Source organism: Nuphar pumila, chromosome 15 (genome assembly GCF_984573655.1).
Source record: "Nuphar pumila chromosome 15, dmNupPumi1.hap1.1, whole genome shotgun sequence".
Lineage (NCBI taxonomy): Eukaryota > Viridiplantae > Streptophyta > Magnoliopsida > Nymphaeales > Nymphaeaceae > Nuphar > Nuphar pumila.
The window spans coordinates 68,139,987-68,155,215 of record NC_143263.1 but is presented as its reverse complement, the minus strand read 5'-3'; the positions used below and the strand labels follow the sequence as shown (position 1 = coordinate 68,155,215).

Sequence of the window (15,229 nt, the reverse complement as noted above, 5' to 3'; positions counted from 1 at the left end):
AAATGAAAATGATCTGTTCATTGTGAGCTCAAATAAGTTTTGGAATGACTGATATTCTAAATGTTCTGAACTGACCAGTGAGCTTTGTTGACTCCGGCTGACTAGGGTCCGGAATGACCTAGGGGTAAAATGATAATTTTCCTAGTGAAAATGGGTAAAATGGTTATTTTCTGAAACTGACTCGGGGTTTGACTCCTACACTGACCTAATAGGGTTGGCACTGCCTGAGGAGGATTGTTTGAGAATGGATGTGGAAAATTTGGGGTGTTTACAGTTGAGAAAGGTTGTTCAAGTAAGTTTTTATGGGGCATTGATCAAGGTTGCGATTCATTTTATGATCTGAGTAAGCTATCACCACGCAAATGAAATCTTACTTAGATCCTGAAATGAAACACAACCATGATCAATGCCCCAAAAAAGCTTACTTGAACAACCACTCAGATAACGCTTAGAGTGACAGTCGAACAATACCCCCAAATCATTATGCTGCGGTGCCAAGTATCGCTATTTGACGATAACCAAAAAATTGCCATTAAGTTATGTCATTAACCAACAGAAGCCAGAAATCGCTATTTATCGATTAAAGCCAAAATACAAGCACAGACCGCAAGTCGTCGATGACAAATCTCTATAAACTCGTAACAAATCCGACGATGTTGAAATCGGGTCATGCAAAGAGGCATGACAAGTAAACTAATAGCCCACACGAGATTCCTGTCCAGCTGACAGCATAATCGCTTTCCCGCGATAACCACAATTGGCTATGCAACGATTACGAAGTCTACTTACGCAACTCCAAGCAATTGTGAGAAATCGAACCTTACATTTCAACGGCGCCATTCCTGGACGAAGAAAGATCAACCATGGAACAAAGAAGGAATTCCGGTCAATTTACCAACGTTAGTTGGTAAAGCTATGATTGTAATTAAAAGGCGTCAATTCAACTTCTTCTGCAACAATTCTTTCGTGTTCCCAACACCTCCAATTGTTATCTTGTGAAAACTTTTAGCCATATGTTGTAAATAAAAGGCTAATCAATGTGTCGTTTCTCTTCCTCACTTCATTTCTTAATTGGTAAGTAAACCTCTTTGTCTGTTACAGGGTGAGCTTTGTTCGCTTTAACAGTGGAAGTGCAAGTGTGAGTGGTACTCCACAATGACTCACAATCGCTTTGGAGTTCTTAACATGGGATCGTTCAGATCCCTCTGGTTTTTATCACCAAACGGCAGCACAATCGCTTTATACTAGTATCGTTTAACAACACAATTCGGTGTTGACTAACACCGCTACGTGCTACCGCCATGTAGGCCGTGAACAATAATTTAACGAGTTCTGACGTCGTAAATGACATCAGTGAATAGCGATCAGAGAAGATTAATGCGACGAAATCGCTACTGATGATCATAAGTAAACAGTAAGTAAATTGCAATCGCGCAATAGGATGCCGGCCAGCCAAAATCGATACGATATTGTTCTCTGTCAGAAATCGCTCATTTGCGAGGATTTCAATTCATGAGGTCAACAACGCGAACGACAATGGCTTGTCCCTTTGTAAATGTTGTAAGTCAACAAGGATTTGCGGTGTTAAATGATACTAGTATAAAACAACAATGAACGTTGTTAAAAAATCGACAACGACTACGATATTTGGCATGAATATATCGTTGTATCAATGTTTGATAATCAATTGAGTAATCATCAAAGATTATTCATACCTGGAAAACGTGTTTGTTCGGGTCGGGTCAATCTCCCATTCAATGTGATTAATCATTTAAGTTGCGGGTTGTCTTCGATAAAGGGCGGTATTCGAAACGACGATTTTGAATTATTTAAAACGAAATCATTTAATTAGCGGGTTTTTTTTCGAAAAAGGGCGGCATGGGTAAAGACATATTTTGTATTATTTAAAACGCAATCATTTCATTTGCGGGGGTTTATTGAGCAAGGGCGGCATGTGAAATGACGTATTATTAATTATTTAAAACGCAATAATCTAGTTTGCGGGCAGTTTTCAAAAAAAGGTGGCATGTTAAGGGACGTTTCATTTATATTTGACTGACGACGTCAATTCCGTATCTGCGTTGCAAAGGTGGCATCGATATCTTCGTCCAGGTATGGCACCGAAGAAGAGGACTATGGGAGAAATACGACCAGGCATGGCGTCGAAGAAGAGGACTATGGGAGAAATACGACTAGGCATGGCGTCGAAGAAGAGGACGATGGGAGCAGTACGACCAGGCATGACGCCAAAGGAGAGGACGATTGGAGCTATACGACCAATCACGGCGCCAAAGCAGAGCACGATGGGAGCAATACGACCAGCCACGTCGCCGACGGAAAAGACAACCACTCCCACAGTACCAGCTTTAGTGCTTAAGACATATATTTCTGCCTTTTCATATCCTATTTCGACTTTTGTTGTTTACTGTAGAAAATAATTTCAATGTCGAATTCTGAATACTACGCTCATGGTGCACGCAGTGCAACATTCACAGATGAGGGTGGGTGGCAACTCCCTAAGGAGGTTCTAGATTACATCGAGGAGATGCAAGATGAATTTGCAGACAGGAACACTATCAGTAATTTTGTACGTACGCAACCAGTATCATTTACTAGGTCTTCGGTTTGTATGTTCTCAAGTTTGTAAATTTTTGCAACCAGACAATGTGTGATTTTGTCAATTATATTCAAAGCAACACAACGAGCAATGCAGTACGCATCATCACCCCTTATTTCATGGTATGTCTGGTCTGTCATTGTTTTATTTGCTTTTATGACTTACTCACTTTTCTTGGTGGTTAAACCTTACTATTTCGTGCAACAAATGTACGTCCGGCGAAAGCCATACACCAATGGATTCGCAGATGCACTACCTTGTTGGAACAACGGTGAAGAGTTCGTAGACTTTGTGAATTTTGATAAGGTAGGTTAACAAACCTCTTCTCCAAGGTTTAGTCGTTACATCCCCATCAAGATCTGTCTATGGAATTATAAATTATTCTATCGATTCGCAGATTTTACTTCCTACACTGTGGCAAAATCCAAAACATTGGGTCTTATACGAGATGAATTTTGTGGAAAAACAACTATGGCGCTACAACTAATTGGACTGCCATAGTGGTGTAGAACGTGACGCTATGCATTTGGTAAGCTTCTGCCCATAGGTGAAGCGTAACTATTTGTGGTGGATCAGACTGTACTATATTTTCTCTTTATCACAGGCGGGATTCCTAAAGGACTATTTGGGTGTCGACATTGGCGAGTGGATGTTGCTCTGTGTTGATGATGCTCCTGTACAAACTAATGGGTTCGATTGTGGCATATTCGTAATGACGCACATTGAAGCAATATACAAAGGAAAAGAAGCTATTTTCATCGCGGTATGAACTTTGCATCCGCTGTTATTGGGGAGTCCTGTTATATATTGGTTTCACATTACATATTTTTGTTGCAGGAAGATATATCGGATTTACGCGTGGAAATATGTGAAAATTTGATTGAGTTCAAAAAGAACGGGAGACATAATCTGTAATGTGAAACCTATAGATTGCTCTCTCTATACAACCTAACGAACTCCGCCATCACCGTTCTTGCCCAACTACGGCTGTGCAGTCGCAAGATGGTGAGGAGCGGTCAACAGAGGTGGAGTTGGCTGACGTGGAGCTGCCGGCGATGCAGTCGCGGGCACTTAATTTGCGGTTGTCAGTGGTGCCGAGGGACGCAGTTGCCGCGCTAAGGGTGACCATCAGGAGCTTCATCGCGTCCTTTTCCTCTCGTGAGGAGGAGGTTTCAGAGGAGCAGTCGTTCCGTTGACGGGGGTTCATCTAACCCGGTTCCGTTGTCGGGGGTTCATCTTCCGGTAGGCAAATTTTGTAAAACTACAAATATTGTAAATCTGTCTCCGTTGAAATATAATTTGAACATTACAACACACTCTTGTAAATCGTTGTACTGCTACATCTAAGAAAACTAAGTCGTATAGAGACATAGTTTTGTGTTGTATGCGCTTAACCAATCCTGGTAATGCTGGTCTTCGGTAATTTAAAATACTGTACAGCGAAAGATATTTTGTTGTTGTTCCAAAATCGCTGTATAGCTCGCTTTCCGTGAACGAAAAGTGCGGAAATGGATCACCGCGATTCCTAGTAACAAAGGCACGTAATGTTTGCTCTGAACAAAGTTGTGGTTTTATATAAGACGAAAAATTATTTCTACAATAAAACCCACCCGCTACGTGCTACCGTGATTTGAACTACCAGGTCCCATCACATTGATTAGTTTTGAGAATAGCTGTCTGACATGCCATTGTTCAAATTCATTAATGCGGAGGGTATTTTATGTGAAATTTGCTCTTTGTTTATTAAAACTGTCGTATTAGTTTGAAAACTGACGGAAGGTGATAGGATGTTTCATTAATATTTGAATGACACATCGCACAGGTTAAGGATGTGTTCCATTTTGCTTCGCGAATAAGGAACCGACAAACCGACAATTTACGCAAAAGCGACTTATTCTTGAATCGAGTGTATAGACGCTTCGACGCGGTTGTTGTATCCATGTAGACTTTTTTCATATGTATGCAATATCATAATTAAAGTAAATAGTAGTTTGAAATTAAAAAAAGTTACAAATTCTTACACAACATTTCATGGTAGTAGTAGTGAAGCTGACGTTAGACCACCATTTCTGAACAGCAAACCCGTCTTATCGCTGTGTACTATTTGTAATTACGAAAGTGACATTTTTGGCTCTTGTTCACCACATTCATCTCGAGTCTCTTCTGCGATTTTCATTCTGTGCGTGTCAGCAATAAGGCGATGTTTACACATCAAACATTTCATAACGATGTTGACTATTATCATTTCGAACATTACAAGGCTTTGTTCATTGCATACATCACTATCTAATTTTGCGACTGTCAATCATGCGTGTTGGGCACTGCTGGTCGCTGCCTTTTACATACTCATGGCGGCTCTGCTAGTTTCACCTCCGCAATTAGGAAGGACGTCAATATTTGGCAGAGTTCTTCACGGAATCCAGGTATATCAACCTGCAAAAATAAATTATAATGTGGAACCAATAGACATGCATTTAATCACTAATAACATAGGACAAGAAATAACATACAGCGTCGAAACAGGGTCCAGCACAATTGTATATCGCTTCAATGTACTTCATTACAAATACGCCGCAATCAACGCCATTATCTTGTAATGGAGCATGGTATGCCGTGCGATAGATCCACTCGCTAACATCGACTCCCAAAATGGCTTTGACGAAACTGATCTGAGAATAATGCGACCCAAAGTAAATTCATGACCCCAGTACAGGACACGATACTCATATAGATGAAATCTTACGAGATGGGAATTGTCTAGCAGTAAACCACTATCAACTTCCAAAGAATTGTAACACCAAAGTTGTTTTTCGTGTAAATCCATCACGTATAAGACCCAATGCTTTTCTGATTGCCAGAGTGTAGGAATCAATATCTGCAAATGGATCGAAAAAATGTTGTTAGCACTGTCATGCTGTAACCTTGTATTCTAGGTTTGTTTGCTTACCTTTTCACTTGACAAAAGGTCTCTGCAATGATTACCGTTAACCCAATAAGGTAAGCCGTCTTTAAATCCACTGGAGTATGGCAAACGACGTAAGATCGTCTGCATACCGAAACATTGCTAACAACAATGTTAACATACAAATCAATCAGACTTAATCAATAACCAAAAGCAACGTAAAATACAACCGATATACCATGAAATATGGGCTGACGATGCTTATAGTTTGGCTTGGTGCGTTGCTTTTAATATAACTGACGAAATCAGATATAGTCTGTTTGAAGCAAATATGTTGTTGTTAACGCACGTACACATAGCTTACGTATATAGACAACTCCTACTAGTTTCATACGAACAAAATTACTGATCATGTTGCATTCTGAGAATTCATTGCACATTCGTTTGATGTCCTCCACGAGTGATTGACTAAGTTTTCGCCCAACTTCGTCGGTAGATGTTCTACTGAAATAAATAAGGACATTGCAATCAACGATATGGAAATTACATTACATAGTACACACCACAAATCGCAAATAACGGCTTGAAAGAGACGTATTTTGTTGAAAATGAAGACGATGTGAAGACAATATACACATGATTCGCCATCGTCAGTCGTGTAGCTGTCTTCGTCTGCTTCACCGACCACAATTTTCTACGCTGGGGGGAAATCCAGGTTTATGAAGGAACCGTCGGTTTGATTGTGGAACCCCCGAACATGAGATCTCAGTACCGGCCCTGTTCCGGGGGGGACATATAACCTGCTTCGCCCAAACAGAGCTTAGAGAGGATTGCTAATAGGGTTGACTCCTCTGGCAAAAAAAAATAGGAGACCCATCTCTCTCTCACTCTTGTTCAGAGGAGTTCTCATCCTCTCTCTGTAGATCTCTTCATGGCTTCTGAATATCCGCACCATGATCATGATCATGACCATGCTCATGACCATGATCATCACCACCACGACCATGCCCACCATGCTCATGACCGTGATCATCACCACCACGACCATGCTCATCACCATCAGTAAACCTCTCTCTCTCTCTCTCTCTCTCAAATGCAACATCATGACTCTCTTAATCTCATGAAAGTTCTTACTTTTCTTTGGTTATCATGCTTTTTATTTGTTAGTGGGGAAGGTCATGATTCATCATCATTGGTAGGCCCTGACGGGAGGATATACCATTCCCATGATGGCTTAGCCCCACACTCGCATGAACCCGTCTACTCCCCTGGCTACTTCTCAAGAAGGGCACCTCGCCTCCAGAACAGGAATTTCAGTGAGCGCGCTTTCACCGTCGGAATCGGTGGTCCCGTTGGTACTGGGTATGCTCTGTTATAGGCTTACCCTCAGTTTGTTATGATGTGTCTTATTTTCTGTTATGGGTTTTGGATTTTTCATTGAGTTAGTTTGTGGGTCTTCAGGTTTTTAATAGCGAATGCAACGTTTTGGATCTTGGTGGTCTGGATTGATTTGGATATAAATTATGTTGTGGCATTGGGGGTTTTCTTTTTGAGTTTTTAATAATGAATATCATGTAGTGTACCAATCATTGTTTATATACTTGTTAGGGGAAATTAGTTACTACCAATCTCCCACTGGTTGTGTACTGAATGATTCTTGTGTGGTTGGGCTCTATTTCACTGTTAGAGAGTTTGCTGTAATGTGTCAAGAAAAACAATTTCAATTGATACTGAATCATGGCCTAGAGAAATTATACAGATCTTTCAGAACTCTGAGTTATGGTCGACAGAAGCTTCAAGTTGAACTTAAACACTGAAAGATAGTAACTGGAAATTCAAAGTGGGTGCTTTATAGAAGAATGAAATTCTAGGATCATGATTTCAGAAGATGGTTGTAGTATTCCTCAAGGTGATGCTAGCATTAGGATGGTTCTTTCAGCACAGGCGCAAACTCTTCCGATCGAAGCGCAGTGACTTACATTGAAAACCTGTTGCCGGGAAAAATGATGACATGCTTGAATCTCTAGAATTTCTAAAAGTTCCTGCAGTCACAGTAAGTTCGGAATCGAAAAATGTAGCTTCCTGTTTTGCATGTTATTTCTATGGCATCAGTTTCCGTTATTTTTGCTCTAACCTTAAGTGAAGGTTGTATTCAAATATGCTGAAGACTACGGATTTCCGTTAAGTGATCAGTAATGAGCTTATCTGCAAACTATTGTATTTTTGGATAGTAAGTTGTTATTTCCTTGTTTCTGTGATGAGGGTTCTGTACTTGATTGTAGACCTCACTTCATATTTGCACTAAACAAATTCATTCTCGTTTTTAATTCCAAATTGATTTTCTTCTAATTGTCATGTTTTTAAACTAGCTGCATTCCAATGAGTAATTGATGCAGATTCTTTTTTCTTTTCCCCAGGAAAACAGCTTTATTGTTGGCGCTTTGCCAATCATTGCGTGACAAGTACAGCCTAGCTGTGGTATGTATCTGATATAACTTATGGCTTTAGAGTGTTTAATCGGCACTCAGTGATAAATTTAAGCAAAATCAACCATAGATGTTCATATGGCTCATATCTAAAGATTAGGTGGTTAGGAATTGGAAAAATACATCTTTTCTTTATGTTGGTTCGTTAGGCAAGTTTGTCCCCCCCCCCCCCCCCCCTTCTCTCTCTCTCTCTCTATCTATCTATATATATATGGAACCCCCTTGTTTGTTTGTTTTTTCTCACATCCAACACCATAGATGTGATCTACATGTTTTGTTTAGTGGGAACTGGCTTTTGGATCGCCGGAATCCGACCTGTATACAGGTTTTTCGGTGATCCAAAAGTCAACAGCTATGAAGGCATCTATTTTCTGGACTCATAAAAACATGTTTTTTTGTCCAAAAAACATGATCCATGAGTCGATTTCTACTAAATCGAGCATGCTGAACACATCTATGTGGTTAGATTGTGTCAAACAACTTGCATCATCAGGTTCAAACTAGATTGTCAGTACAATCGATGTACCAAATGTAAACCCATAATATATTGATAGATATATAAACTTACCCCTGTTTCAGGGAGCACATTATCTATTTTCATCTGAATGCTCAATCACCTAAAAAGAAAAGTGTGTGACTTATTTGTTCCTTTCTATTCTTAGGTTTAGTTGAATGTGAATAACCTGCATAATAAGTTTTTTGCTACCCAAAACTTCTGTAGTCTTGGTTCATCTTTATGCAGAGTTAAAGCATTATTAGTTAGGATGCTTCTTTCTGGCATAGCAGACATAGAAGATGTTGCAAGTTAGCATTTGAGCATGCATGGTATTATGGAAGAAAACATATCGAACTTTTGTATTTGGAACTTTTATTTATTACCAGAATATCTACTGATGAATAGCTAACATACCCCTCTCTTTTCCTTTCTCTTTTGATTTTTGAGAAGCTTTATTAGACAAAATGGGTGGAAAAAAAGTTGACACGGTGTCACCATATGGAACAGAAATAAACAAAGAACTAAATGCAAAATAAAGAGTAACCACTCATTGATAACAATGATTGCTGAAACCATTTTTAGTTGATGTCACTATACACAGGATGTGTTCTGCCCAGCCATTCTAACTTGCATCCTGTAGAAAAGCAAGTTCAATGCCCTGCATCACATGACTGAAGAGAGGAATGCTCTTATATCTTAACTTTAAGAACAATGACAAATTTGAAGGCTTGGATTATACATTTAATTGTGCTTACTTCCTTTATCGTATGCCTCACTGAGTAATAGTAATGCATGAAGGTTGGTGTCCCATGAGACATTCCATACCTGGTAAAGGGCACCTGTTCAACAAACCTGATGATTTAGCCATCTTGAGGATAGAGGTGAGCATCCTGCAAAAGCCAAGAAATGGGAAGTGGAAAAGAACCTCCTATCTGAGTCTCATGAATGCGTGTAAAAGTTCCAATACAGAAATTACACACATGCTAAAATGCATGCTTATGCTATATTTTGCAATTTTCTCTACGTGTGAAGCTATATATTGCCAATCATGAATTAAAGTTCTAAAACATGTCAAGGATATATGGTTAACTTACAATTGATATTTAAGAAATATATGGTTTACATTGAGCAATTTTTATCTCATGCAATGACCACATTGAACATGACCGGATCATAAGATAGATAAAATGGGTTAAGTCAAGCCTGGAACTCAGTTGACCTGTACCCAGGAGTAGCCTTGTAGAAGTGCGCCCATGTTACATAGTTTGAAGATCAAGATCTTCCTGTACTTGGAACCAAAGCTTCCCTTATGGTATTTATGCAGTTCCTTGAGTGTTCTGTTTGTTCTTAATTATTTGACTGTTTTGATTATAAATATGCAGGTATTTATCCAAACATGAACATTAGTCCTGGTGTTGTTGACCTGGAATATTTATGTTAGAATTCTCTTATGTAAATGATGCTCTTTTGTAGGTAACAAATGATATATTTACAAAAGAGGATGGAGAGTTCTTGGTGAAGCATGGAGCACTTCCTGAGGAAAGGATTCGGGCTGTGGAAACTGGTGGCTGTCCACATGCTGCAATTAGAGAAGATATTAGTATAAACCTAGGTCCTCTTGAGGAGCTGTCCAACTTGTTTAAGGCAGACATCCTTCTTTGTGAATCTGGGGGAGGTATATTTAGCTTTTGCTAATGTATTCGTCTTGATTTTTTTTTTTTTGAAAATATGATTATCTTGTACTTTTGTCTTTTCATCAGTTATGATATGTTTCTTATCTCATCTATGTTGCTGTGATTTCATAAACCATAGACGTGTTTGGTTACCATGTACCTCTATAATGAACATTGTTAATTGTAGCTTCTTTCTATTTTATAATAGTCATGATTATGGCTAGAGAAGGGCACATATGGTTTAAAAACCACTTCAGATTCATGCCACTGAGCACTCAATATAGATAAACACAGCCTGATAAGTCATCCAATACCTAGTTTCTTTGTTTGTTTTTGCTGTAAGAAATTGGTCCCGCAATCTGCATGACCTACTACAACATCTTTTTGGGCTCATATTTTCATGTTCATATGACTTCTATTCCAGTTTATGTACATGTCAAGAAAAATGTGAAAAGACCTGCCACATGCTTGAGTGACTTGTCTGATACTTGTTTGGTTAAGTTCAAATCTTCCCTAAAAGCTGAAAGTTAGGGGTAGTATTTGGTATAACATTGTTCTTGAAATAGTTCTCTTCCTACATCTCTAATTAAAATCCCTTTGAGATATCACATGTACTCTATGATGATTATCATCAAACAACAATACCACTTTCATCGGGCAAAAGAAGAAGAGAACATCTGTGAACAGAATTCTTATTTTGTTTATGTGATTGAACATTGAGGTTTGACAGACAATCTTGCTGCCAACTTTAGCCGTGAGCTAGCAGACTATATCATCTACATTATTGATGTTTCTGGAGGTGATAAGATTCCTCGAAAAGGTGGCCCAGGAATTACCCAAGCAGACCTTCTAGTGAGTTCTCTCTCTCACATGCACACACACATACATGCGTGCTGGTGTGTTCGCGCTGCAGCTGTAAGCTGGCTGCCACGCATGTATCACCTTGGTCATGTGTCTTGGATGTTACTTATGGGGATGGAACATTCTCACTTCTCAGGTCATAAACAAAACTGACCTTGCTCCAGCTGTTGGAGCTGACTTGGCGGTTATGGAACGTGATGCACTTCGGATGCGTGATGGAGGGCCCTTTATTTTTGCTCAGGTTGTGTAACATGGACTGGTCTTCTTTTCAGTTGATATCACTATTTGTGCAACTCTGCAGACTTAGATTTGGGCTTTTTTTCACTGTAAAACATGCAAATCTTTCCGGGTTGCCTATACTGACAAGTGTTGATTACAAGTTTATTTCAGTCTTTATAACACAAACATCAGGCCTTGACTAGCCCCAACGAGTTTGGCACAGCGGAGGAGGCCTTGGCTACTAGATGGGTGGTCAGGGTTTCATTCCCGCAAGTGTCAAACCGCTTGCATTAATGTGGGTAAGGGATAAGCCCTTGCTCAGCCGAAGCCGGGCGACTCTCTGGGGGAAAGGGGTGCGCCACGGGTTTACACCATCGGGAAGGCAACCGTAGGTACAGCAGGCTGAGCCAACACAACTTGGTCTTTGATCCTGAGGGTGGTTTTCCCATCCTTCATGAAAAAAAAAGCAACAGGCCTTGACTTTCTGATTACAGCAAATCTATCTAGATCCTGATCTTAACCCGTGCCTTCAGGGACCTGGATGATGAATTGTTTAGCAGCAATGCTTGGAAACAATCATTATATATTTGAAACTTTATCAATTTCAAGTGCTGTTTGTGGTTTTCTGCTATATGCACAGTCCTGTCTGGTCATGGGAAACATAGATATACTGAACTTCATATGTGCGTATGCTTGCAGGTGAAGCATGGAGTTGGTGTGGCAGAAATTGTGGATCATGTGTTACAAGTTTGGCAGACAGCTACTGACCAGAAGTGCCACTAACTCTTCAAGTTCGATGCCTGGTTCAGTTGTATGAAATCTTGCTGTATGCAAGGAACAAACGTTTTTGGTTATAGACATTGATGAAGAATTCAGTGCTGTGTTGGTTACTGTTTCATGAGAGTTTCAAATCTGAATATGAATCCTTTAGCCAATGTCCTATTAGTAAGACATGGTATTAACTACATCCAAACTGTTTACAACCCTAGATACTACTGTTTATGAAAAGTTGGGGTTTACCTTTTTTTAGTAAAGCACCATTTTAGTGATTAAAAAAGAAAAATACTTTTTGAACTGTGCCACAAAGATACAATACTACCCACTGTGAAGTTGGTGACGTGAGTTCATAAATTTCTTTGGAAAATAAGACACGAGGCCATGGATTTCTTTCAAAAATTTTAATCAATAACAAATTATATGTGATATTTTAATATATGAAAAATATAATGAACAATTATTAAAAACTATTAAAATGTATTAAAATTGTGTTTGCACGAGTCCAGGTCGTGTTACCGTGTCTGATTGTGTCCCCCTAGACATAAGACTCTAAGTGAGATTTTTGTTTTGAATAATCTAAGGGAAAAACCTTCCATCACCCACTTTCAATTGGTAAAACCCATGTCTCCCCTGTCCACTGGGGAGTATACCCAGCTTCAACCTTGTGGCAAGAGACGCCACCTGTGGGTTTCAAACTTGTGAAGCCCTGAAAAAAAAAAGTTTCCGAAATTTCATTTTAAGTGTCATCCAAATGGTCTCTTAATAGCAAAAAGTAACTATTTACTTTATTTTTTTATTACCATGTTTTCATTTTAGCAAAGAAACACTTATTTTTGGTGTCTAAATATATCTGCAGCTTTTGGCTTCTATCATTTTGTTTTTCATCTTAATAAAAATGTCAAAGATCAATCCATTAATTTACCAAAGCCCAGCCATATGGACCAGTACAATACTGGTATTGATAATGATTTGTATATGTTGCAAATTATTGTAAAATTATCATGATGAATGCAAAAACCTTTAGATTAGATGTCTAAGTTTTCACCTACGCCCTTCTTGGGGAGTGTTGATAGAAATTTTGTGACTTTTCTTTTAAATCGCAAAAAATCTTTTTTAAAAGATGTGGGGCCGCTGCTGCATCATCCTTCTCTAGAGGGAAGGTAAAGCTAACACAAGTTTTTTAAACTCGTAGCATAAATCAGATCGGGTTATGAAAAATAAAACAAGAAAATATGTATAAATATCTATTTTAAGCTACTAATGACTGAATAAATAAAAAGATATAAATGAACTAAACAAATAAGTACTTTTTTCAGACTCGAGGGTCTATTTTATTGTTCAAGATTTTTTTTGTTCATTAGCACTTCTACGTGGGATATGGTAACTTCTTGTGATGGTTTCGGTAGCACTCTCGTACAGGTAGGATATTTAGAGAGAAGAGAGAATGACAAAGCCCGTGTTCATTCTCTATCATGTCAATGCTCAGACCTCTCTCGTTCCCCCTGTGATCATAGGGGTGGACCCCTATTTGTAGGTGTTCAGAATAAATCCAGATCATGAGGCTTTTTGGGTTTGGATTTGGTTTAAATGGATCCATAATCATTCTGGATAAAAGGTGAGGTTAATTGGGAGGAGTATTTCTCGGGAGAAAGTTTATCTAAGAAGAATATTCTCTTAAAATCATGCAAAAGTGGTTGGAGATGAGGCAAGTGTACTTCATTTGCTCGAACTAAATGACAGATTAAACTGGTTTGTTTGTCCAAAGATTGATGGCTAAACAAGTTTTACCCTCCTTTGGAGAGGATAAACCCAATGTTGTATTGACTGGACGGCTGAACTGGAGTAGTTGTCTGCAAACAAGGTAGGTGTTGGATGACTAAACTGCTTTAGCCATCCAACGAATCCTCTAGGTTTTCTCGTGCTATCCTCTAAACTAAATATTTGATTAACTGGACGACTGAACTGGAGTAGTCATCTGTAAACAAGGCATGTGTTGGACAACTAAACTGCTTTAGCTGTCCAACAAATCCTCTGGGTTTACTCGTGCTATCATCTTTGTGAACTCCAACCTGCAACTTGATTCTTTTAAAGATATTAGTATTTTGGCATCTTGAGAAAATTGGGTGCCTACAAATACCCCTCTTTGTCAGTAATCGATGTTATTCGGTTTATGACAAAGAAGTAGACACTTAAGGTTTGAAACACTAGGTTGTCGAGACTGAATTCAGTCCTGCCAAACAAGGTTGGGCTAATGCCTGAAGAAAAACTAGATTGTCGAGACCATGATTGGTCTCATCGAACGAAGTCGGTGCCAACATCATAAAGAAGAGTTAGATTGTTTGAGACTGTTATGGATCCCACCGAGTGAGGCCGGATTAGTCCTAGGACAACTGGATTGCCAAGACCATTTAGTGGTCTTGCCAAGCGAGGTTGGTGCCAGTGTTGAGAGGTGAATTGGGTTTTCAAAATCGTACTTGGTCTCACTAAGAGATCCTGGATGACTGGATTGCCAAGACTATTCAATGGTTTTACTGAACGAGGTCAGTGCTAGTATCCGAAAACACTTTCTTTATAGTAAAGAAAGAAAAAATATTGGGCTTCAGGCATGGATAACATAAGAGAAATGTGACTCCCTTTCATTACTTTTTGACCAGTTTTGATTTTTTTGATGCCTTTGTTGACGATTTTCTTTTTGAAAATTTATGAGAACAAATGTTAGGAGTCCTACACCTCTTGTGGGTTTATGGATATGATGGAGTTGACCTAGTAAGGAGAGATTTTCTAGCTCAGTCAAGAAAGTCAGGCATACTTTGGTCTAGTAATGACGAAGAGGGCAAATCTTTCTGTGTACTTATACTCAGGATCTCTATGGCTAGTTTTTTTAATGCATGCAATGAACTTTTATGCAGTGAGACTCGTGCATTTGTCATAGAGTAAGTAACCTATGAATGATTAATCATTTAAAGTCATGATTTTTTTTTGCACTTTTTCAAAAAATTAGAACCTTCCTAATAAGTCATGATTCATATACTTTTGATTTTTATCCTCTCAGGTTGGTATAAGGTAGCAACACTCAACTTTATTAGGATTTTTCAGCTTTAATTTTGCATTGGTTTCAAGCAACTAGTTATAAGGATATGAGATTAGGTCTCAAAGCATTTTTGTTGGATCTAATGGCTCTCACTAAGGTTTGAACTC

General features: G+C 38.9%; 1 protein-coding gene across 1 annotated transcript; it reads left to right on the top strand.

The window, feature by feature from the left end:
• The first annotated feature begins 6,370 nt into the window (after positions 1–6,370).
• On the top strand, positions 6,371–12,219 carry LOC149815522 (urease accessory protein G-like). The gene is made up of 7 exons (XM_089988785.1): positions 6,371–6,581; positions 6,687–6,881; positions 7,937–7,997; positions 9,975–10,176; positions 10,905–11,026; positions 11,172–11,276; positions 11,954–12,219. The coding sequence occupies exons 1-7, from the start codon at positions 6,451–6,453 to the stop codon at positions 12,035–12,037; spliced, it is 900 nt and encodes a 299-aa protein (XP_089844911.1). The 5' UTR covers positions 6,371–6,450; the 3' UTR covers positions 12,038–12,219.
• Positions 12,220–15,229: the final 3,010 nt, after the last annotated feature.